We start from the raw sequence: 22,887 nt of genomic DNA on the forward strand, positions 1-22,887 counted from the left end.
AAAATCTTACAACATAATGTGTTACTTTAAGAGGTAGAAATTAACCATCAGGTTCCCTGAAAGGCATAAATGGAATGCATAAGTTATGCTATTATTCATAGAGAAGGTAATAAGTAAATTTGAAATTCCATACAAAGCAAAAATACAATGAGTGTGGGCACACTGTAGCTTTAAGAAAAGTGTTGACTGTTTCAGGTCACAAAGACACTATTTAGAGTATAGCAAGTGTGACCATGTGTCCAACAGGCCACGCAGTCATGTCTCTACCCAGAGTGGGCAATTCATATTCTCCCACTGGAAGGATGAAACCCATTGTATTAAAAGAGCTTAAAAGGTACGTACCCTGATAGTTTCCTTTGTAAGAAAAGTAAACATTGCTGTCAGTTATTATCAGCAAGACAAAACAAGAGCACAGTGTCAAATGTCAGTCTTTTTCTCCTTAAGAAAGATATAAAAAATCACTCGAATAGACATCTTAGTTCTTGTTTCCTCCTACAATTAATTGTCCGGGGGCGGGCGGGGGAGCGGGGTGCGGGCGGGGCGAGGGAGACATACAAGAAATCTGTGAGAAAAACAGGGGCGGGGGAATAAGTCTCCTTGCCTCAAGATTTTAGAAAAAAAGTTGTAGACCTATTGCAGATGAAGGCTCCCACAATTTATTTTTCCTGCTTCTATAAGCATAAATAGTTAATGATAAAAATGGTAAGAGGCATTGACAAAGAGCTCCTAGAATGTCTACAAATTAAGGTGAGTGATCAAACACAAGGTTAGGCCTAGACAGCTTAAGTGTCCTCCACAAATCAGGATAAGCGTTAACAGGACATTAACCTGGAAGCCTTTACCAAACTCTAATTTGGATATAATTTTACCTCACTAAATCCCTCACCTTCAATCAAAACACCTTTCCCACGTGCCCTTCAGAGTCCACGAAGTTGCTGCCAGATCCCAGCTTAAATCACGTTTCGCTTTCACAGATCTCCCTCCCGGGCGAGGTGGTGGGGTGGATAATGAAGTTTGGCACCTGGTCTAAAGGGCCCCAGTAGGTTAGGATAGGAACTACCACTTCTCAGGTCTGTTTTCTTTTTCCGGAAGAGGGCAAGACCAGTAGAGAACTGAATCAGCGTCTCCGACACGAGGAGAGCTGCACGCAGACAAAACAGACCCGGGGGGGTGAAAAGTGGAAGTAAACTGGTGTTTGTGGCACCACTGATAGTATTACACCTTCTCTGACTTCTCCAATATTTTTTTCCCCAAGTGACTCAATCTTCTCACCCAAACCAGGCCAAATGAGGGGTTAGTTGTTCGACTTCTTCTCAGAGTGCCTCTCTTCTTCCTTACACTCTCCACGCCTCCTCTCCGCACGCGCCACTTCCCCCCACCCGACCCTTAAGTTAAGGGCTCATGCCCAGCTAGATCCTAATGTCCACGACGAGCAGCTCCAGTCCAGGGGGGGTTGCCTAGAAGTAGGTCTGACGCCGAGCAATCCAATCTCTCACGTCTGATCTCTCAAGCTATTGTGCCTCGAGGGGAAGTCAGAACAGGTGAGGGCGGCTTGAGGGAACCAGTTCCGGGACAGGCAACGCACAGGGCGGCGAAAGTGAGGGTGCGGGGCAAGGAACGGAGGGAGGGACAAAGGCGCGATAAGGAACGAGGGCGCCCCCCGAGCGCCGCCTATCTCCTCAGGATCACCTTGCGCTGACCTAGTTACACCGAGACGGAAGGAGCCCCAGTAGACCAGGGAGGACGGCGGGGCTGGATGTGGGCGGGGCCGCGGGCGGGGCGGGGCTTAGAGTGGGATCTTTATGGGGCTCGCCTGTGATTTGCAGATGGATTCGAGACGGAAGCGGGCTGGGAGGCGTCGGCGGCGGCAGCGCACGTGGTGACGTGCGAGGGGGTGCGGCGCGAGCGGTCGGCGGCGGCGGAGGCAGTGTCTCCCGGTCGCGCGTGGAGGTCGGTCGCTCAGAGCTGCTGGGCGCAGTTTCTCCGCCTGCTGCTTCGGCGCGGCTGTGTCGGCGAGCGAGCGAGTTCCCGCGAGTTCTCGGTGGCGCTCCCCCTTCCTTTCAGTCTCCACGGACTGGCCCCTCGTCCTTCTACTTGACCGCTCCCCTCTTCCGCCGCCTTCTGGCGCTTTCCGTTGGGCCGATTCCCGCCCGCTTCCTCCTGCTTCCCATCGAAGCTCTAGAGATGAATGTTTCCATCTCTTCAGAGATGAACCAGGTAATACGCGCTGGTTCTACGAACGACAGATGAGGGAGACGGCGCGGCTAGAATCCGAGAAGAAGGGATGGCGCCGGCGGATGGGAAGAGGGTGGGAGGCGCGGAAGCGGTGTCCTCATCAGGGGAGGCAGCCCCAAGCGGCCGCCGCCGCCGCCGCCCTCTGGGACGTGAAGCCCGCGCCGCACTGGGCCCGCGCTCCAGCGCTGCCATGGTTGCCAAGTTGCGTTGGCGGCCGAGAGCGGGCGCCGGTCGCCTCGGAGAGCGCGGAGGCTGGAGCCCCTTTGCTACACTGGCGCGGGTGAGGCAGGCTGGGAGGAACAAGAGTTTTTTGTTCGAAGGGTTTTGGGGGGCCTGGGTTAGGGCGCCGCGGGGCGGGGATGACCCGTCGGAAGGAGGGCGCGGGACTCCCCGTTCTTGTTGTCAGGAACGGACGCCTCGCCTTGGGTTTGCCTGGGGTTTGGGATTCTCTTCTGGAAGAGCTCTCGAGACTCGGCTCGTGTGGGCGGGCAGCCAGCCCCGGGCCTGGAGTAGGGTGGCACGGAGTCCCCGATCGCCGTGGGCCGCGGGGTCCTTTGTTCCCGCTCCACGTTGCCCGCTTTTCTTGCCAAGCGCGGGGAGAAGGGGGCGGGAGGAGGGAGGGAGCGGCTGCCCTGACGTGTCGGTACTGAGTGACTGCGGGGCTGGCCAATCCGGGGCGGGGGTGTGCGGGTGCTGGGGGCCTCGCCTCGCAGCCTGCGGAGTGCGCGCCGGCCTGGCTGCGCGAGGAGGAAGGCCTGGGACGCTTTTTCTTTTTTATGAAAGAAATCAGTGGCAAGATTTGCTCTTTTTCCGTCCCTCCACGCTTTTGGTTAAGTGTCTCTGATTATAAGCTCTTGATGATAGGAAGGTATCAGGCTGAGGGTTGAACCTAGGGTAACTTGAACCACTACTTGAGAACTACATTTACTTTTTCCCCCAATACGTAGTGGACATATCTATTGGTTTGAGACAGCTGACATTTCAAGGAGAAATCAGATGTCCAAAAGGGCGCATTTTTGTGATGGAGCGTGCAGTGATGGAGCGTTAGAACACCTTGGCATCAAGCTATTCGTTAAGTGTGTCGTGGTCTTCTACTAATAGATGACAACTCTGGAAGCCTAGTACCACTCTTAACAGATGAATAAGTACAGCATGGACTAGACTGCCACAGGCCATGCTTTCTTTTAATAATTCTAGCACCAGTGATTGATTTAGGAAAAACAAAATACTGACGATTACTTTTAGGCTAAATCCTGCTGACACTTCTCTCTTAAAGATACTGAAAGAGTAGTTGTATTTGTTAAGTCTGGGCGTGAGGTAAACATGGACTTTAGAATTGAATTGAGACTAGTATCATTTAACGCCAGCTGGCAGGCTACTTATCAAGCTTATAATTTGGTAGCCAGAGGTAAACGGAACTTGAGCCACTGACCAAAGAGAGCCCTGGAATGGTTTTCCTCTGTGTTTTCCTAATAGATGATATATCTGGTTAACTAATAGATACTAATTTCTATAGCCATTGTCTTAATTTGTAGTTGATTTTCTAACTTTCCCCCCAAGACAAAACATTTCAGGTTTTAGTCTTAGTTTTAAATTAGTGTCTTTTTGGCTACTTGCTTTTGGGAGGTGGGATTTTGTTTTTCTTGCTTGAAGGATTTGTTAGATGGTAATTAAATGTAGTTTTGCAAATACGTTTTTAAATATAAATGTTTTCCTATTAAGGAAGTATCTTAATTGATATTAAGATGAAGTAACACTAAGTAAGTCATTTCATCCACTTTTTAGCAGTGCAATTGTATAGTCAAATCCTGCAAGTAGGAATTATTAAAGGTTGGGGGTCTTCGCACCATGTCATGTGCATGTGCTAGTGTGTGTGTAAATTGAAGTATTGTGATTAAGAGATTGATTTCTGGATTTTTGTTAAAACAACAGAAAATACATACTTGTAAACTACAAGTTGTATATCTTGTAAATGTTTCTGAACCTATACTTAACATCATACTATTATATTTTTGTTATTAACATGCAGATACCTCAGCATTAGAACGTCTCAAACCAAATTCTTCCTTTCCTTCCTTCCCTTCTCCATGTAGCAAACTATAAACGACTTTGTGTTATGCTTTTTGGTAATTGATTTTAATAAGGATGCCACATATCTTAATTTTGATAATTGATGTTAATAAGGATGCCACATATCTAAGATAAAATATCTTAAGTCCTCACTGCCTTAAAGGAGCATGGGTGTACAGAATCTTAACTGCCCTGTTTCCATGCTTTACTCATTCCTCTAGACCATCCCCCACACTTCTGCTAGGATGCCCTATGCTTCCTTGTTTAAATCCTTCACCTACTTTCCATGCTTAGCATTGTTTAAACCTTGGAATTAGGCTCTCTTTCTTCCTCGCCCGCTATTACCATATGCATCCTGCAAATCTACAATCTATTGAAACTGAAATAGCTGCAGTTTCTGGAATATACTTGCTATCATACCTTTTTTCCTTTCTGCTCAAGCTATTTCACAGCTTGTTTTATCTTTCTGACTGGCCTGTGAAGTGTTCAAGGCTAGAGAACTGAGTTAACTTCTATTGTGTTATGATATGAGCATTCCATTTCAGTTTGTGCCTTCCATATGTTTGGTGCTACATATGTTTGTGTTGTAGTGAAAGAATTACAAAACTATGAGCATGGATGGAATGAATGAGTTCAGCGAGTTTTCATATACATGGATGGTGATGGTGGTTTTAGAGGTTCCATTGGAAAGCTGTAACTTCTGGTTTTAAAAAGATGTGTTGATTTACTTTGTATTATAAAGTCTTTCCTTTAAAAATGCAGCTGATGGCTACTTGGCGGGAGCTGACTGCCCTCAAACGATTGCCTTTTGTTTTATCTTGGTCTTACTGAAGGCCAGAGAAAAATTTTAGCAGAGGCCATATTGTGCCTACCTTTTTAACAACTCTTTGATAAGACCTGTTGAATTGTATTTCACTTAAGCTAATCTTTCCGGGCTGTGAACTTCTGGGTGTTATTAAAGCAGTTTAATTACTCATTTATGAGTCTTCGGTATCCCTTGCAGTGGCCATAGAAGTATGCTGAATTTATCTGAATATATTGTATTTGATCCTAGTTTTAATTTTAAATGTGTAAGAAAAGTGACCTAGGTGTAGATTTAGTTGAAAGTGTATTTTAAACACCAAACAATTCTACGTTTTATACTCTTATATGACTCTGGGATGTCTGGACTTTTGGTTTGGATTTTCAAAGAAAACAATTTTCCCCATTTTTTAATTCCACTAGTTATCGTGCTTGAGTTTTATAGACCAAATAAGATCTCCCATCAATTTGGGGAGTAGTTTAAAACTCTTGATTTGCCCTAGCTCACTTTAATGAAAGTAAATAGGAACTTTCAAAAACATGGTTTTACAGACAGGAATTGATCTGATCCCCTCCAAACTTGAGGTGGGCGGGAAGTAGGTATATAGTGTATGAGGACAATAATTGAATAAAGTAAGTTTGCATTAACTTAAATGTCATCTAGATTTGGGCTGGCTTTTAAAATCAAGTAGCTTTGTACTCTGATCAGTAGATATTAAAGAGATGAGGTTCATATTATGACCTTGATGTACTAAAAATCAGGTACTGTCATGGAATTAGAGTAAAAAATAAATAAAAATCAAGCACTAAATACAGGATTCATTTTACTGCAAAACTCATAATAATATTGTACAAATTTGTCTGATGCAGATTGCCCCAAAAATTCTCCAGTGTTTTCTCCAAGGGCTGCAGTAATTTTAACCATTTTTTTCCAAAATAAATTTTAGGTAGAACATTCTATTTGTCAAATATAGTAAGTGGATACCATTTTTATTTTTTGTTAGATCAAGTTTACAAGTAAAAAGTGAATAAAACTGGTCAAAGTTTAAAATAGTACCTTCATATTATAATGTTTTTGGCTTTTCAGAGGATGCATTTTAATATAACAATTTGCATGGGGACTCCTTCCTCTTATTTTAAGAGCAGCTTATGAAACTGAAGTTAGGAGTTGCCAACTATGCCTGTGAGTTGACCATGCCAGTATAAATCATATGTATATGAAAATTTTCTTAGTTTGAGCCAGGTCTTGGCTGAAAATGTTTGAAGGTTTCTTTAGGATAGTGTGTTCTCTCTGTGTAGAAAGAATTATGTATATTTGGAAAACATTTGTTAGAACTAGTTTCTTAGAGAAAAGCCAAATTGACTAACCAGAGGAAATCAATATTACCTAATGCTGTGATATAGTTTTGGTGCAAGGGTAAGCATTCACAACAATCCCAACCCGAATTGGCATTATTGGGTTTCCTTGAAATGAAACCTGTTACAGAGAAACCTGTTAGGACACATGTTGAACTAAACAAAATAGGTTTGTTGAATTCGAACTGGACCAGCCTGCAGTGGAGTCCTGTGGTAAGTGATTATTCACTTTGACGTAATTGTTAGATTTAGAATTGTTGTATTGATGTATAAGGCAGATAATCTTAAGATATCCATAAAAATGAATATATTTGCACATATTTCAGGTAAGTTATTCCTTAGTTCTGGTTTCCAGAGTTAATAGTGGTGTAATAGCAGTTCAGGTGATTACAAAATAAGTACCATCTGAATTTGACACTAGTAATTGATGATGTGAAAATGAGGGAGGGAGAATAGGTAGGAGGACTGATTACCTTGAAGATTAGGTTTGAACCAGAATGATTCCATTGATAGTTTATTACTGTGTATGAGAAAAATGATTATACAAAGCACAGGCATCAGTATTTTCCCTTCTGTTTAGTTTATTCCAACAAATTACTCATCTTTATGTTCAAGTTTTTAGGCTAGTCCTGGTAGAGAGGAGATGGGATGGATACACAAGATGAACAAGACAGAAGGTTTGCCCATGAGTCAAGGAAGATAAACAAGTATATATAAATACAGCATGAAATAGACCAGCTGGAAGATCATAAATACCTCTCAGATAGGGTTCTAAATGTGGAGGATGAGGAGAAACTGCTTCCCAACTGGGAGCATTTGGCAGAGGCTCTATGGCTGTAAGATTTCCTCTGGCAGAGGTTGGGTTAAGGGCCTTCCAGGTAGAGAGAAGAACTTGAACAAAGTTAACAGAGCCTGGGAAGTGCAGAGTTCATTTTGAGGAACAGTAACATAGTATATATGCTTGGGAATAATGCCTAAGGTTGCTTGCTGGCTCAAAACAGATCTCATGTTTGCATATTAGTTGGAAATTAATAATAAAGAATATTAGAATTAAACAGTATTGACATTTGTTTTGTAGTCTTGTGCCTTTATACCTCTCATAAACATAGGTCATTAGCCCCTGCCCTTTGGGAAAGGACTTTTTTTTTTTTTTAATCACTTGGGTTGTTGCAAGTTAAATGAAAAATGTTTATGTGGAATTGCATTTGTGTTCTTTTTTTATGTAATGGGAATATTTTTGCCATTTATCTCAAATCTCTTGAAGATCAGGACTTGTTTTACATGATCTGCTCTACCTAGATCAATGACAGTCTTTGATCATTCTGAATATCTAACTTAAATTTATCACTGTTATAGATTATGATGCATCATTATCACAGAAGAAATTCGTGTCTATAGCTTTTAAGGACTTGATTACATCATTTTCAAGCCTGATAGTTTTGGAATCACCATTAGAGCTTAAGACACACCTGCCTTCATTTCAACCACCTGTCTTCATACCCTGACGAAGTGCACCTTTTAACACTCCTTTGTCCTTGGATTACTTAAGAGTTCCCAGAAATACATTTGCCACCAACAGAGTAGGTAAGTGAATGTTCTCTGCCTAGTCCAGTATTAAGACACATTGTTTTTCTGAAGACGGTATGTCGAGTACAGTAAACCTTTCATACTCTTTTTAAAAGGCAGAGAAGTCAGTAATCATTTGAGTATAAAAAACATTTTCATATTTTTCTTTTCTATATTTTGACTTTAAATAAATCAGTTACTTCAAATTAAAATTTCTTACTGCCTTTTTTTTTTTTCCCTTAAACAGATAAGGTCTCTGTTGCCCAGGCTGGAGTGCAGTGGTGGGATCATAGCTCACTGCAGCCTGGAACTCCTGGGCTCAAGTGCTTCTCCTGCCTCAGCCTTCCTAGTAACTGGGACTACAGGTGTGCACCACCACCATGACTGCCTAATTTTTACATTTTTTGTAGAGACAGGATTTCACTATGTTTCCCAGACTGGTCTCAAACTCCTGGGCTCAAGCAATCTTCTTGCCTTGGCCTCCCTATTACTGTTCTTTATTTTATTTTATTTTTTAAGATGGAGTCTCTCTGTTGCCCAGGCTGGAGTACAGTGGCACAATCTCAGCTGACTGCAACCTTTGCCTCCCAAGCGATTCTCCTGCCTCAGCCCCCACAAGTAGCTGGGATTACAGGCACCTGCCACCATGCCTGGCTAAATTTTGTATTTTTAGTAGAGATAGGGTTTCACCATGTTGGCCAGGCTGGTCTTGAACTCCTGACCTCAAATGATCCACCTGTCTCAGCCTCCCAAAGTGCTGGGATTACAGGTGTGAGCCATAGCGCCCAGCCTATCACTGTTTTTTAATTATGCATTTTGTGTAGTCATTAGTCAGTTGTTTATAAGTAATGGTAAAATGCAAAAAAGTTTTAAGTTCCCATTTATATTTATATAATCTGATGAGATAAGTGATTTAGAATATATGAAAGAAAGGAACAGAATATAAGTTCATCTTTTTAAATCACTATATATGTTTCAAAACATTTATAAAAATAATTTCGTAGATACAGTGACAAGACTAATCAGACTTTTTAAGTTTGTATATTAGGCAAGGGAGGAAGAAATTAGGCAATTTTCTACATATAAATCTTGATTATATATAATTTTGAAGACTAGAAGCAAATTGGGGGCCCTTTAAGACAACTGAAAAAGGGTAGGATTAGGATAAGTAACAGTGTTTCTCATTTGTGGGTAAAGGAATGACAGGAGCCCAAATCCAAGGAAACCTATATGTACTGGCTATTTCACCCTTTCAGGCTTTTAGATTACTTGTTATATGGGTTTGGGCAGGATGGAGTTTCATTTCCTTCCCTTCAGAATGAATTTGCTTAATAGGCATGGGAACCCAGCCAAAATTGTTGAGATAGCTGCTACTGTTTGAATCCTTTAAAAGTCTTATGACCAAAGTATTAGGGAACAAAGACTTGGACATTCAACACAGGTGTTGTTTCAGCTAAGTTTTTGTGTGATGAAATTTTTATGTGTTGTTTATAGGATGGAATTTGAGAATAAAGAGACTATTACTCTTTAGCATTATATTTTTAAAACCATCAGTTGCAAGTAAAATAACTCAGCTTTCTTTTCATCATCTAGCCAAATTTATAAGGAAAAATGATTCCCAATGGATATTTGATGTTTGAGGATGAAAATTTTATTGAGTCTTCTGTTGCCAAATTAAATGCCCTGAGGAAAAGTGGCCAGTTCTGTGATGTTCGACTTCAGGTATTTAAAACTTAATTCAAAATTTATAGAATTTTTTATTACTAAAAGCCATAAGTTCTTAGATTTACTTATTTCTTTTTCATAGGCATTTAATGAAATGATTTTTTAAAAGAATACTGAGAAATGTAAGATAAAGGAATCTGATATAGTAATTAGCTAGAGAAGCACATAATCCACAAAACTTATAATTATAATTCTTCATAATTTCAGGTCTGTGGCCATGAAATGTTAGCACACAGAGCAGTGCTAGCTTGCTGCAGTCCCTATTTATTTGAAATCTTTAATAGTGATAGTGATCCTCATGGAATTTCTCACGTTAAATTTGATGATCTCAATCCAGAAGCTGTTGAAGTCTTGTTGAATTATGCCTACACTGCTCAGTAAGTACATTTGAAGTAAACCATATAATTAGGGAATATCTTCAGAAAATTCCAAGTCTTGCTACATATATTTAAATTAAGTGTGTTTTAAGGCTTTGGTATCATAAGTAACTTTTTTTTTAAATAGGTTGAAAGCAGATAAGGAATTGGTAAAAGATGTTTATTCTGCAGCAAAAAAGCTGAAGATGGATCGAGTAAAGCAGGTAGAGTATCAGAAGTAAATAAAATCATTTATGGAGTCTTATTTTGTGTGATTGCAATGCTGAATTTGTCATAAAACATCTTGTTAGTTTCAAGGACTTGAACATGTCCCTTTTTTCCCTCAGAGTAGTCAATATGTTATTTTAACTGTTTGGCTATAATAATGTAGCAAGATCACACTTCTTCTCAGATAATTTGGGCTAAAGTCTGACCCTTTCAGCAGTCTTCTCTGGTAGAGTGGCTATGTCAGCCTTTGATAGCATGAATTAAAATTAATGTTTTTCTTAAGAGTTAATCACATAACTTATGTCCTCAATTCTGTGTTCTCCTAAACTTCCTGTGCTCTCTAAAAGTATTCCTTCTAGAATTTAATGCCAGTAAAAAGTACTTTTGGAAAACAGGCATTTAATCCCCTAATGCATGGGGGTCAGTAAACTTAAGGCCTACTGGCCAGCTGCCTGTTTTTATAAAGTTTTATTCAAACACAGCCATGTGTGTTCATTTACATATGGTCTAGGCTGCTTTCCAGCTACAGTGACGGAATTGAGCAGTTGTGACAAACAGAATGGCCTACAAGCCTAAAATGCTTTTACTATCTGGCCCTTTAAGAAAAAGTTTGATTTGCTAGCCCTTCTTCTAATACCACTCCTTTGTTCAAAAATCCTTCCTTAATTTACAGTACATATCCCTGCATTTAGTTTCTAGATTTTCCCTTATATAGTTGCTGTCTTTCCAAAACTATTTCCTAGTTATCTTTTCTCCAACCAAATTAAATTGTTTGCAGCATCTTCTCTACTTCTGTCTGCATTCAACATCAACATCATCTCTCCTGTAGAGCCCAGTTCAGATACTGCGTTTCATGAAGCCTTACCAAATTATTCTACTTGAAAATACTTATGTGAACTTACATAGCATTTCAATTTGTTGTACCTCTCCTTAAACTAAAACTTACATATCTGTATGGCATAATTAGATGTTTATCATTTGTATACGTGTTATTACCACTATTAACATTTGTTGTATTAAGACAGTGATTTTTGATTCTTTGTATCTTCACATAGTGTTTACCACACTGAACATTATTTGTTGAATAAAAGATATGTAAGTGTTGGCACTCATATATTTCTTTTCCAAGGTTTGTGGTGATTATTTACTGTCTAGAATGGATGTTACCAGCTGCATCTCTTACCGAAATTTTGCAAGTTGTATGGGAGACTCCCGTTTGTTGAATAAGGTTGATGCTTATATTCAGGAGCATTTGTTACAAATTTCGGAAGAGGAGGAGTTTCTTAAGCTTCCAAGGCTAAAGGTAAGGAGTAAAGTCTATAAACAGATGTATACTATCTAGTTCCAGGCATGGAATCTTGGTCTGTGTTTCAAGCCAGTGAGTAATGATTATGAAATAATACATTGAAATTATATTGTTATTCTTAGCAGCGTAATGGGTTTCTCCCTACCAGTTTGTTTACTTTGTTTTTGATTACTGGTTCCTTACAAATTAGAGTAAATGTATGGAATGAATTGTGCGTCTGTGACAACTTTATTATGAAACTGGGAATTAAGCTGAGAACTAGGAGCTCAACACTGATCCATGTCATTGTTTTTCCCAATTCTAGTTGGAGGTAATGCTTGAAGATAATGTTTGCTTGCCCAGCAATGGCAAATTATATACAAAGGTAATCAACTGGGTGCAGCGTAGCATCTGGGAGAATGGAGACAGTCTGGAAGAGCTGATGGAAGAGGTTAGTTTTAAAGTAAATGGGATTCAACCATTTTTAAAAATTATTTTGCTATAACATGAAGGATTCCCTTTCACTTTTATTTTATAACCATGACCCTAAAGAATTTAAATTTTGCTATAGGTACCCCTAAGCTGAGAAACAGGGGGGGTGTCCAGGTGAGCTGAATGAACTGTTCAGTTTGGTCTTCTGCTTTTCTTTTTTTATTTCTTTGCTTATTATGTGCTGTTAACTTTCTTTAAAGTAGCATGTAATTTGCTTTAGAAATGGGAAGTGGTACTGAAATTTTCTGTAGATTCTTAATTTTTCTTCACAGGTTTTTGCTTTAAATTTGACAAGTAGGTAAAAGCTTCTAATGGTTGTTCCTCCCCATTGATTTATCTCCCCATAGGTTTATTAACAAAACTAGGATACCCAAGACTGAAGAAACAAGAAGAAACCTCAAGTGTATTGACACGTAAAGAAGCAGCAGTCCTGCCCCAGTTCTCCTAAGAAAAATCCGCTGTGGGCAGAGAACGATGATGATTTAATGGTGTTTACTCCTTTACAGGATTCTTGTCTTTAAAGCTGTGTGTTTTTCAATGGTGTTGTTCATACATATAGTCACTCACTTAACTTGGGCTACTTTTAAAAAAAATACACAAGATAAAGTTGGTGGAGAAATGGTGGGAATTGAAAACACGCAGGTGGAGCAGTGGAGTAACCTTGAGTTTCTCTCTCCACTTAAACCTTTCAGAGTTCCTTTATGAGGGCTTACCAAATCTGTTAGGCCTGCAGAAACACTGTCATCATTATGTTCTAAAAGGGCTAACAGATTATCTTTAAATTCTATGATTCCCACTTGAAAGTCAGATGCATTTGCTATGTATTTGCATCTGTCTCAATGGAGATGACTCTACAGCTTGCTTGAATTTTTGCATTTGTTTTTTCTTTGTTTTTCTTGACATTGCTTACAGGAAGGAAATATGTTTATGCAAACCAGACCACTTATCTGCAAAGGTGTAAACTATATTCAGTATTTTATTGTAAATATGTATATTCTTTAAGAGTGTATATTGTACTAGTGCTTTTTTTCTTACTGTTATATGATAGAAGCTATGAAAAAAATGAAGATTTCTTTCAAGCCAATCAAGCCAACGACTCTTCAGCCAGTACCGGAAGATTTTGTATTTGATTTTGGTTTTTTGTTTTTGTTTTTTAATTTTTACCACCATGACATGTATTTTTCTTTACCTCCGGATCCTGCCAGAGTAATATGTCAAGAAGCTCAAGAAGCACACTGGAGGTTACCTTGAGGCGTTTGTGTAATCTGCATACTAGTGGAGTAGCCATGGTGACTGTAGCCACATGGGTGTTCTGTTGCTGTTTTGCAGGTTCAAACCTTGTACTACTCAGCTGATCACAAGCTGCTTGATGGGAACCTACTAGATGGACAGGCTGAGGTGTTTGGCAGTGATGATGACCACATTCAGTTTGTGCAGGTACACATTGCACAGTCTGAGGTAACCTCAGGTTAAAATTTGACTAGAGAATTTGATAGCATACTTAAATTTTCCTTTAATAAAGGAAAGTGGACCAATTTCATTGGTATAACTGGACAGAAACATTTCTGGGAGAAAACAAGCATATCTTAGAGTTAGTATTTTTGCCACATGAAAAGATATTAACAAATTAGGAAACCCTATTGAAATTTTTTTCTCATAAAGCAGGAATTACAGTAAAGGCCAATAAGATGGAACAATATAGAAATTATTTGGGAAGATTATGAAAAGCAGTTGTTTGTGTCAGGCATGACTGATAGTTTTTTTTAAAAAGGGGCAGGGGGACTTAAATTGTTGATGGCTATGAAAGAAATTTTTGGATGTTACCTTAACTATGAGCTGTCTTACTGGAAATTAGAAATGGTATAGTTAAGATGGACTATACAATGTAATAAGTCTAAAAGTGGTGGATCATATGTTAAAACCTGATCTAGATGTTTCTTTAACCAAGATGAATTAAAATATAGTAGAGTTCCACTGTGCTGATTGAGTTACTTTGCCTTTTATAAAATCCAATTTCATTTTTCCCCTATGAGTAAACACATAATTATTCAGACACATTATCAACAATTACTAGAGAACAAACTTCTCAGGTATAAATTTTTTAAGTTTATGGACAAATACAGAAAAGTACACAAGTCATAATTACCACATAGTGAACCTACCAGTGTAAACACTACCCAAGTCAAGAAGAGGTTTCTAGCATCCCGGCAGCCTTTCTCTTGCCTCTTCCCAACCGTTTCCGTATAGTGCTCCCAAAGGAAACCATTATCCTACCTTCTGACACATTAAATTAGTTTGGCTATGCTTGAAAAAATTTATATAAATGGTCATATAGTATATATTTTTATTTGGCCTTTAGCTCAAATTATGTTTTTGAGGGACAAGCTATAAAGCAGTCGACTCAGCCCAGACTAAGGAATGCTTTTCTTTAAAAATCAGAGGGTAAGTGGTAGACTTAGTAGTAGCCTATATGGTTACAAATTATCAGGTGTTAGCTCTCTCTGGTGTCCTGTGGCAACAGTGAGTGAATATTTCTAAAAGTTTTGGAATTTGAATTAGTTGAGAACCTGTGTTTGTGCATTTTGAATATATTGAGGATATTTTCCCCCTTAACTCTAAACATTTTGAGTTAACATTTTAAAAGTACATTTTCAACATGCAGAGGTTGAGTGCCCAATAAGTGGCAGGCCATAATGTTCGGTATGGCAACACAAAAATGTGTAAGAGACAGTTTCTGCTTGTAGGACCTTCTAAGAGTGGGCAAAACAATACAGGCTTATAAGAGGTAGCTACGAAAGGCCTAAAGGAGAGGACACAGTGAGACAGGAGAGAAGCCAGGGATATTTCACACAAGAGGTAACTTTTGAGCAGTGTTAGGATTTAGAGGAGTCTGCATAGCAGATAAAGGGAGAGGTGTTGGCAAAGAGTATCTGCAAGGATGATACTCTTGGAATTGCAGGTCATAAGACTGGGAAAGTAGGTAAATGCTCCCTGAATGGGGCTTATACTTTATCCTATAGGCAGTGGGAAGCCTTAGGTAAGAATACAGTGATACGAAAGTTTTGCATTCACTTTAGTAATGGTGAAAAACTGGGGAACAGTCTATTAGGTGGCAGTCTTTGGGCTGGGATATCCCAACTGATTTCTGGTTTTATTTTCTAAAATTGTTGCCTTGGACCTTTCCTATTTTTATAACCAGACACAGAAAATCAATAAAAGTTTGAGCCCAGTTTATAGACTATTGCCAGCAGTAGTTCAGGTTTTAAAAAAATGATGAGGGCTTAATCTAGGGGCATGAAGGAGAAAGGATAGATTTTTTATTTATGTCTATATATAAATAGACATTTATATTTACAAAGGTTGACTTAGCAGGCCTTAGTGATTGCTTAGCAAGATTAGGGAAAAGAAAGAATTTGAGAATAAGTGGGATTCTGACATGTGTGACTCATTAGAATGTGATGCCATGAATAGAGATCATGAAGAGGATGAGAGGGACACATGTTAGACTTCAGGAATAGAAAAAGGAGGTTGAGAAGAAGCCATTAGAAAAGTCAGAGGACAATAAGAATCTAATCGTGTTGTAAAAGCTACCTAAGGTAGGAGAAGAAAGTTTGAAGGAGGACTAAACACTGTCAAGTTCTCTGGGAGGTCATGTAAAATAAGGTTTAGGGATATATTCTTTACATATAAAGGATTTAATCAGCATTTCTATATTAGGCTTGTTATTAGGCATTGCTTTTGGGCCTTTCTCTTTCACAGTCATTTTCTCTTAATTATAGTTTGTACATTAGAACAGTTTTTTTACCTCAATACAGCCTCAATGTAAGCATCATCCATTTGTGATATTTGGATCCCTTCTTCCCATAGGTTGGGATGAGGTTTTATGTACCTTGTAATTCATAATAATAGATAAGGTTAGATAAGTCTAACCTTATTTTTTATTCTTAATATTCATAGTATAAAAGTGATATGAAAGATGCATTCACAACTTTAGTAACAGTGGAAAACAGCCTGTCATAGTGTAAATCTGTTTTATACTATGACATAACTTGTCATAGTATAAAAAGGATGGGGTTTATCTTCATAATTCCTAATCTTTATTTTAGTTGTATTGCCTTGAGCAATGCATATCTTCTTGAGTTTCAATATTTTTATCTATAAAATGGGTAGATAATATCACCCTCACTGGACTAAAAGAGATGATGTAAATAAAGTACCTAGTTATGCCTAGGTACATAGTAAACATCTAAGTGGAATTCAATCATAACCATTGATAATGATACATTCCCTGCCTTTTCTCAAAATAGCCTACGTATGTTGTAACCACACTCAGGCCTAACTTTTGATATAGCTTTTTCTTAATAGCTTCAAGTAGCTAGCAAAATCTTCTTCTCAATTACTTGTTATATGGCTTTTTGCTTCCACTAGCACCAGAAATTTCCATTAGAAATTTTACCTATCCATGTGTTCTGGCCATCTGGACCAGCACAAGTGGGATGAGCAAACTAGGCCAGGTGCTGAAGTTGCTACCTGTTCATTTGGCAGTTCCTCTCAGAGTAGTCTTTACTCTTCCAATTCCATATGATCATATCCTTTGGAAGTGGCAAAGGCTAAAGTAATTGGAAGGAAGCCATCAAGGAAAACTCATACATGAGAACACATGTGTAAAGTAGTTCTCTTACAATCATTTGGAAATTGGCAGCTTTGTTCATTTCTCCCTCTTTAGTGTTCCTGTATATTCTACTTTTGTGAATATTTGGTTGTTTTTAGTAATGTTTCATTTCTGATTACTATTTTCTTGTGTTTTGATGTAATTTTGTCTAGAAAACCACTCTATAATACCTATAAGGTAATCCTAAAGAAATATTCTTTAAGTGTTTCTTGTAATTGCCACTTTTTTCCTGTCAAGTACTTTCAGAGAAACTGGATGAATCTATATCTGCTTACGTTTTGCTGGCATTGTATGAAGGATATCTGTACATATGATTTAGTTAGGTTTGACAATTTCATGAAAATAGTGGGTTAAATGTATTCTCTGTTAATTCACACTATTTTAAATTTATAACATTCTTTTAGAAGATTCTATACTTAATATAAAAATAATTATAGATTGGTTTTTTCTTCTGAGGTCTTGATTTGCAACATGTTTTTCAAATTGTTAAAATTGAGCTTTTTCTTACCTAGGCTAATTGTGTAGGTGTAGTTGTCTCATCATTGAGTGGAGATGGAAGTATGCCAGTAATTTGTGTCATTTGGAAAGTGTTGGCTTGAGTTAAAGTTAGTGTCCTATAAATGTCATATATAGGTGAAGGATACTCAGTGTTGTGGAATAGCTCAGGAACAAAGGTACATCAGATGTGGTCTTTGGCTAGGTTTCTGTAGCTACCTTTTGATTTTGCAGAAAAAGCCACCACGTGAGAATGGCCATAAGCAGATAAGTAGCAGTTCAACTGGATGTCTCTCTTCTCCAAATGCTACAGTACAAAGCCCTAAGCATGAGTGGAAAATCGTTGCTTCAGAAAAGACTTCAAGTAAGTATATGACACTTGCCAGATTGTTTTCAGCTTACCTATTTTTAAGAAGGAGTGTTGCCAATTTAATACCTCTTAAATTGACTACTCGAGGAAAAAACTCAGAAGCAATTAAATTTGGAAAACGAGAGCAGATTGTTCCAGTCTGGGATGTGGAGACTGGAGTCCAATTCAGGATCATATACACAAACCAAAAGTAATAATTACATCTTAAACATGGAACTCTTGTGCTTACAGATAACACTTACTTGTGCCTGGCTGTGCTGGATGGTATATTCTGTGTCATTTTTCTTCATGGGAGAAACAGCCCACAGAGCTCACCAACAAGTACTCCAAAACTAAGTAAGAGTTTAAGCTTTGAGATGCAACAAGATGAGCTAATCGAAAAGCCCATGTCTCCTATGCAGTACGCACGATCTGGTCTGGGAACAGCAGAGATGAATGGCAAACTCATAGCTGCAGGTAAGAACAGAAGCATTCAACTGGCTAAGCGTGTAGATGGGCATTTTTGTGACATGCAGACTTTCAAAGAGAGGGTTTAATATGCCATCTTTCACGGCAATCCAATAAGATAGGGAAATAACAATACTATTGAATATGGCTAACCTTCAGTTCAATGTCTGTATCTAATTTTTAAAAAAATTATGTTGTGGCTAAATTTTTCTAATATTCAAGCCGAGACTAAGCAGTTTATTTGTACTGATAATGTGATTTTTCAGCTATTACAAGCACTTAGTTAAAAGATCAACTAAGGCATCCTTAAAAAGTTTTAATACTTTTTCTCATTGTGCAGATTTCTTAAACTTACAGGACTGGAAACCGTGGTCCAGTTTAATATTTTAAACATAAATCTTTATGGTTTTATTTTTTACCAGGTGGCTATAACAGAGAGGAATGTCTTCGAACAGTCGAATGCTATAATCCACATACAGATCACTGGTCCTTTCTTGCTCCCATGAGAACACCAAGAGCCCGATTTCAAATGGCTGTACTCATGGTAAGCGCATTATGTTGCAGGAGCAACCCCTATTTAGCTTTTTCCTCATAACTTCAGGATGTTAGAAATTCTCATCTCTCACTTTTGGCACAGGGCCAGCTCTATGTGGTAGGTGGATCAAATGGCCACTCAGATGACCTGAGTTGTGGAGAGATGTATGATTCAAACATAGATGACTGGATTCCTGTTCCAGAATTGAGAACTAACCGTTGTAATGCAGGTAATAGTTTTCTCCTGAGATATCCAGTATTTAAATATGATAATTAAATTATCAATATGTAACTTTATTTTATACTTACATAGGAGTGTGTGCTCTGAATGGAAAATTATACATCGTTGGTGGCTCTGATCCATATGGTCAAAAAGGACTGAAAAATTGTGATGTATTTGATCCTGTAACAAAGTTGTGGACAAGCTGTGCTGCTCTTAACATTCGTAAGTTGATTTTTTTTCCTTTTTTTTTTTTAAAGACCTTCAAATCAACAGTATGTGTAGTATACACCTAGAGTCTGGGAGATGTAGCAATAATCTTGACTTGACTTTTCTTGTAGGGAGACACCAGTCTGCAGTCTGTGAGCTTGGTGGTTATTTGTACATAATCGGAGGTGCAGAATCTTGGAATTGTCTGAACACAGTAGAACGGTACAATCCTGAAAATAATACCTGGACTTTAATTGCACCCATGAATGTGGCTAGGCGAGGAGCTGGAGTGGCTGTTCTTAATGGTGAGTGTTGGGATTTGGAGAGGTGAAGAGTAGATAGTGGCAAGACTTTGTTCTAAAACTCTGAGAGAAAAGGCCAATGATGACTATAGTTATACAGTTAAGAATTCAGAAGCAGTCATCTCTTTTGATGCAATGGAGATTAGGGTGATTTGTCCTTTAGAAATATATTTTCTAATCAAAGACTTATAATACTTGATATATAACTTAATTCACCAGTCTTTTGATGGGTGCACTGAGTGAATTTCCAAGTCATTTTCTTCTATAAAACATATCCATAATGCATCATCTTGAATTTTGAGTTTCCCCTTCTTTACAGCCAGAATTTAAAGAATCTGATCTGCAAAACAAATGCAAATCCCTAGTCTTTTCCAACTGTCTACTCCATACCTAATTGGAAATACAACCTTTAGACTATTTTAACAAGTTTCCAAAGTATTAAACTTTTTAAATGTAGACATAGCGTTCTTTCCACCTCCATTTTATTGACTTTTAATGTCTAATTATATAATCATAATTTAAAAGTTAGCATTGTTTTTGGTACCAGGCTGAACCTTAGCAGGCTTATGGCTCAACTGGTGAAGGCTTAAGTGTAGACACAGCCTGTTGGCCTAGAGCCTTGTCAGCGTGCTTTACAGATACATAGAATGCAAGCTGGTTAAGTGATGGTCAAATGAAAAAATAATGAATTTGAGAATCAGTAATAAAATTTTTTCTAAGCTACAGAGTATTTATTGCTAACATTTTATCTATTTGAAAATAATCATAACTCTGTTTCCAGAAGAAATTTCTGTACCACAATCATTTTATTTTTTTAATTGAGACATGGTCTCACTGTGTTGCCCAGGCTGGTCTCGAACCCCTGGGCTCATGCAGTCCTCCCACCTCAGGCTCCCATAGTATTGGGATTATAGGCATGAGCCACCACATCTGGCCCCAAAATCATTTTATACAGTTGGAAAGCCCTAAGATATTTTTCTGCTTTCCTATAATCTCTTCTGAGTCTTAATTCTGTACATTGGGCTGATATAAAGTCCAGTGCACAGAACTATTCTGGTTTGCTACTTAGTAGCTGCATCTGTAGGATAATTGTCCAGCTTCTTCCTGCTTTTCTTCTTCTCTGAAATAATAATAGTAACTACCACAGAGTTGGTGAAAATTGTACTTATTTAGATGCTGCTACTGCTTCCTCTCCCTCCCCCTTTTAAGTTGCCTAAGTTCCACGTGGGAATGGTTTTTTTTATTGATTTGATTCCCAGCTCTTAGAGAGTATTTGTCATATTAGGCATTTAATAAATTCTTTTTGACAAAATGAACAGGCATTTCTATTTTTAAAACCACTGATTTTTAAGCAAAAGACAGATTTAGGGGAGTTTTACCTTATTACACTTTAATCTCTGGATTTACCCCATCTCATTTCTCTTTTAGGAAAACTGTTTGTATGTGGTGGCTTTGATGGTTCTCATGCCATCAGTTGTGTGGAAATGTATGATCCAACTAGAAATGAATGGAAGATGATGGGAAATATGACTTCACCAAGGAGCAATGCTGGGATTGCAACTGTAGGGAACACCATTTATGCAGTGGGAGGATTCGATGGCAATGAATTTCTGAATACGGTGGAAGTCTATAACCTTGAGTCAAATGAATGGAGCCCCTATACAAAGATTTTCCAGTTTTAACAAATTTAAGACCCTCTCAAACTAACAGGCTTAGTGATGTAATTATGGTTAGTAGAGGTACACTTGTGAATAAAGAGGGTGGGTGGGTATAGATGTTGCTAACAGCAACACAAAGCTTTTGCATATTGCATATTATTAAACATGCTGTACATACTTTTTGTGTTTATTTGGAAAGGAATGCAAAGATGAAGGTCTGTTTTGTGTACTTTTAAGACTTTGGTTATTTTACTTTTTGGAAAAGAATAAACCAAGAATTGATTGGGCACATCGTTTCAAGAAGTCCCCTCTCCTCCACATTTGTTTTGCCAATTTGCACATTAAATGACTCTTCCCTCAAATGTGTACTATGGGGTAAAAGGGGTAGGGTTTAAAGATGTAGACAGTTGGGTTTTTTAAGGGCCCTTTTTCAATAACTGGAACACTCTATAACAAAGGATACTTATTTAAATAGATGACATTGACTATTTTTGTTTTTATTAAAAGGAAGCTTACATGCCTACCAATATTTAATCTTTTATGATTGCCTTTTTATAACTTTTTATATTCTCAGCAGAGTGCTTTACCAATTGAAGTAAAATATGGCAGGCTGGAGTTATTGAAGCAGAGTGGCAGTCTTCAGTTTGCAGAGTAGGGGTCTGTCTTTTAAACTCTGAGTGCAAACTTCAGAGTTCTTGCCTTGGCTGCAGTTTTTTTCCTTCAAGAATGCAGTACTAACATTTATTTGAGTGGAGTTACTGAACAGTAACATAGCTGTGATTTTTGGTATTTGAAACACTGGTTTTAAATATTTTGACTTGTTGAGGGTATGTTTTATATAGCAAGACATTATATAGCAGTAAAAAATGGTGTTTTATCTTCTATATAATTCCTGTTTTTATTATTAACAAAACAGTCCTAAATAGCAGCCCTCAATTGTGAAAAAAATTACTTTAAACTACATTAGGTTGTGAATGCAGGTTTTATCAGAACTATGTTTTTGTTCAGTTTATCTGTTCATATGGATAAATATTGGTTGGGATGACTTGGTGTCTAATGTGTAGTGCTACACACCTAACTTATGGTGCCAAAATAGCATGTCCTAATGCTTGCTGCTGATGCAAACACATTAAAGGTACTTTGCAGGAAATCCTTGCACCATGGGATTAATATCCAATTGCTGCTTGTACACTCATTCATTACTAAAAGTTTTGAGAAATTTTTTTTCCAGTAATGAGCTTAAGAAATTTGTGGAAAATAACTCACCTGGCATCTTACATCTGAAATAAGGAATGATATAAGGTTTTTTTTTCTCACAGAAGATGAAGCACACAGGAACCTAATGGGCCAACTGGGATGAGATGACTATTCTGAGATGACTATTCAGTGGCTAACTTGGGTTAGGAAGAAAATAATTAGCTATTTTCTCCAAATGTTCACTGGTACTCTGCCACTTTATTTCTCTCATCTGTTACACAAAGAACCACCAGGAAAGGAAATCAGTTTGGTTGGTAACTCTGTAATTCCTAACTATCACTGGTTTGGTTCTGGACTAAAACTACATTGACAGATTGAATTTGCCTAATATGATGACTGTTTTTAATATGGATCTGTATGTGTTCTATTCAGCACAAGGAAATAAAATTTTAGTTGAGGATTCAGCACTAAAATCCTTGAGATCACTTCTCATTTCATAAGTGACATGCTTAATGCAAATAATATATGGGAATACTTTGGGTCAGAGTTTTCCTGCATTACCTTGGATGCCAAAGAGGTAGTTTGGTGGCCAAAAAGTATCTTTTTTAAGAAGCTGTTGTAGCTAGTCTGCATGAACATGAGAAGTTTCCATAAAGGAAAAAAAGCAG

General features: G+C 38.2%; 1 protein-coding gene across 2 annotated transcripts; it reads left to right on the forward strand.

Annotated features, from left to right (window-relative positions):
- The first annotated feature begins 235 nt into the window (after positions 1–235).
- Positions 236–22,692, forward strand: IVNS1ABP (influenza virus NS1A binding protein). 2 transcript variants are annotated; one of them, XM_055367581.2, is made up of 15 exons: positions 236–334; positions 7,819–8,046; positions 9,622–9,750; positions 9,961–10,130; positions 10,258–10,333; positions 11,467–11,640; positions 11,948–12,073; positions 13,444–13,551; positions 17,516–17,645; positions 17,883–18,107; positions 18,521–18,642; positions 18,736–18,862; positions 18,946–19,077; positions 19,194–19,367; positions 20,793–22,692. In XM_055367581.2, exons 3-15 carry the CDS (start codon positions 9,640–9,642, stop codon positions 21,044–21,046), a joined length of 1,929 nt encoding a protein of 642 aa, XP_055223556.1. In that variant the 5' UTR covers positions 236–334; positions 7,819–8,046; positions 9,622–9,639; the 3' UTR covers positions 21,047–22,692. The 2 variants fall into 2 exon arrangements, with proteins under 2 accessions (XP_055223556.1, XP_004028099.1); XM_004028050.5 differs by lacking the exon at positions 236–334 and adding an exon at positions 1,760–2,217.
- Positions 22,693–22,887: the final 195 nt, after the last annotated feature.

This window comes from Gorilla gorilla, chromosome 1, assembly GCF_029281585.2.
Source record: "Gorilla gorilla gorilla isolate KB3781 chromosome 1, NHGRI_mGorGor1-v2.1_pri, whole genome shotgun sequence".
Lineage (NCBI taxonomy): Eukaryota > Metazoa > Chordata > Mammalia > Primates > Hominidae > Gorilla > Gorilla gorilla.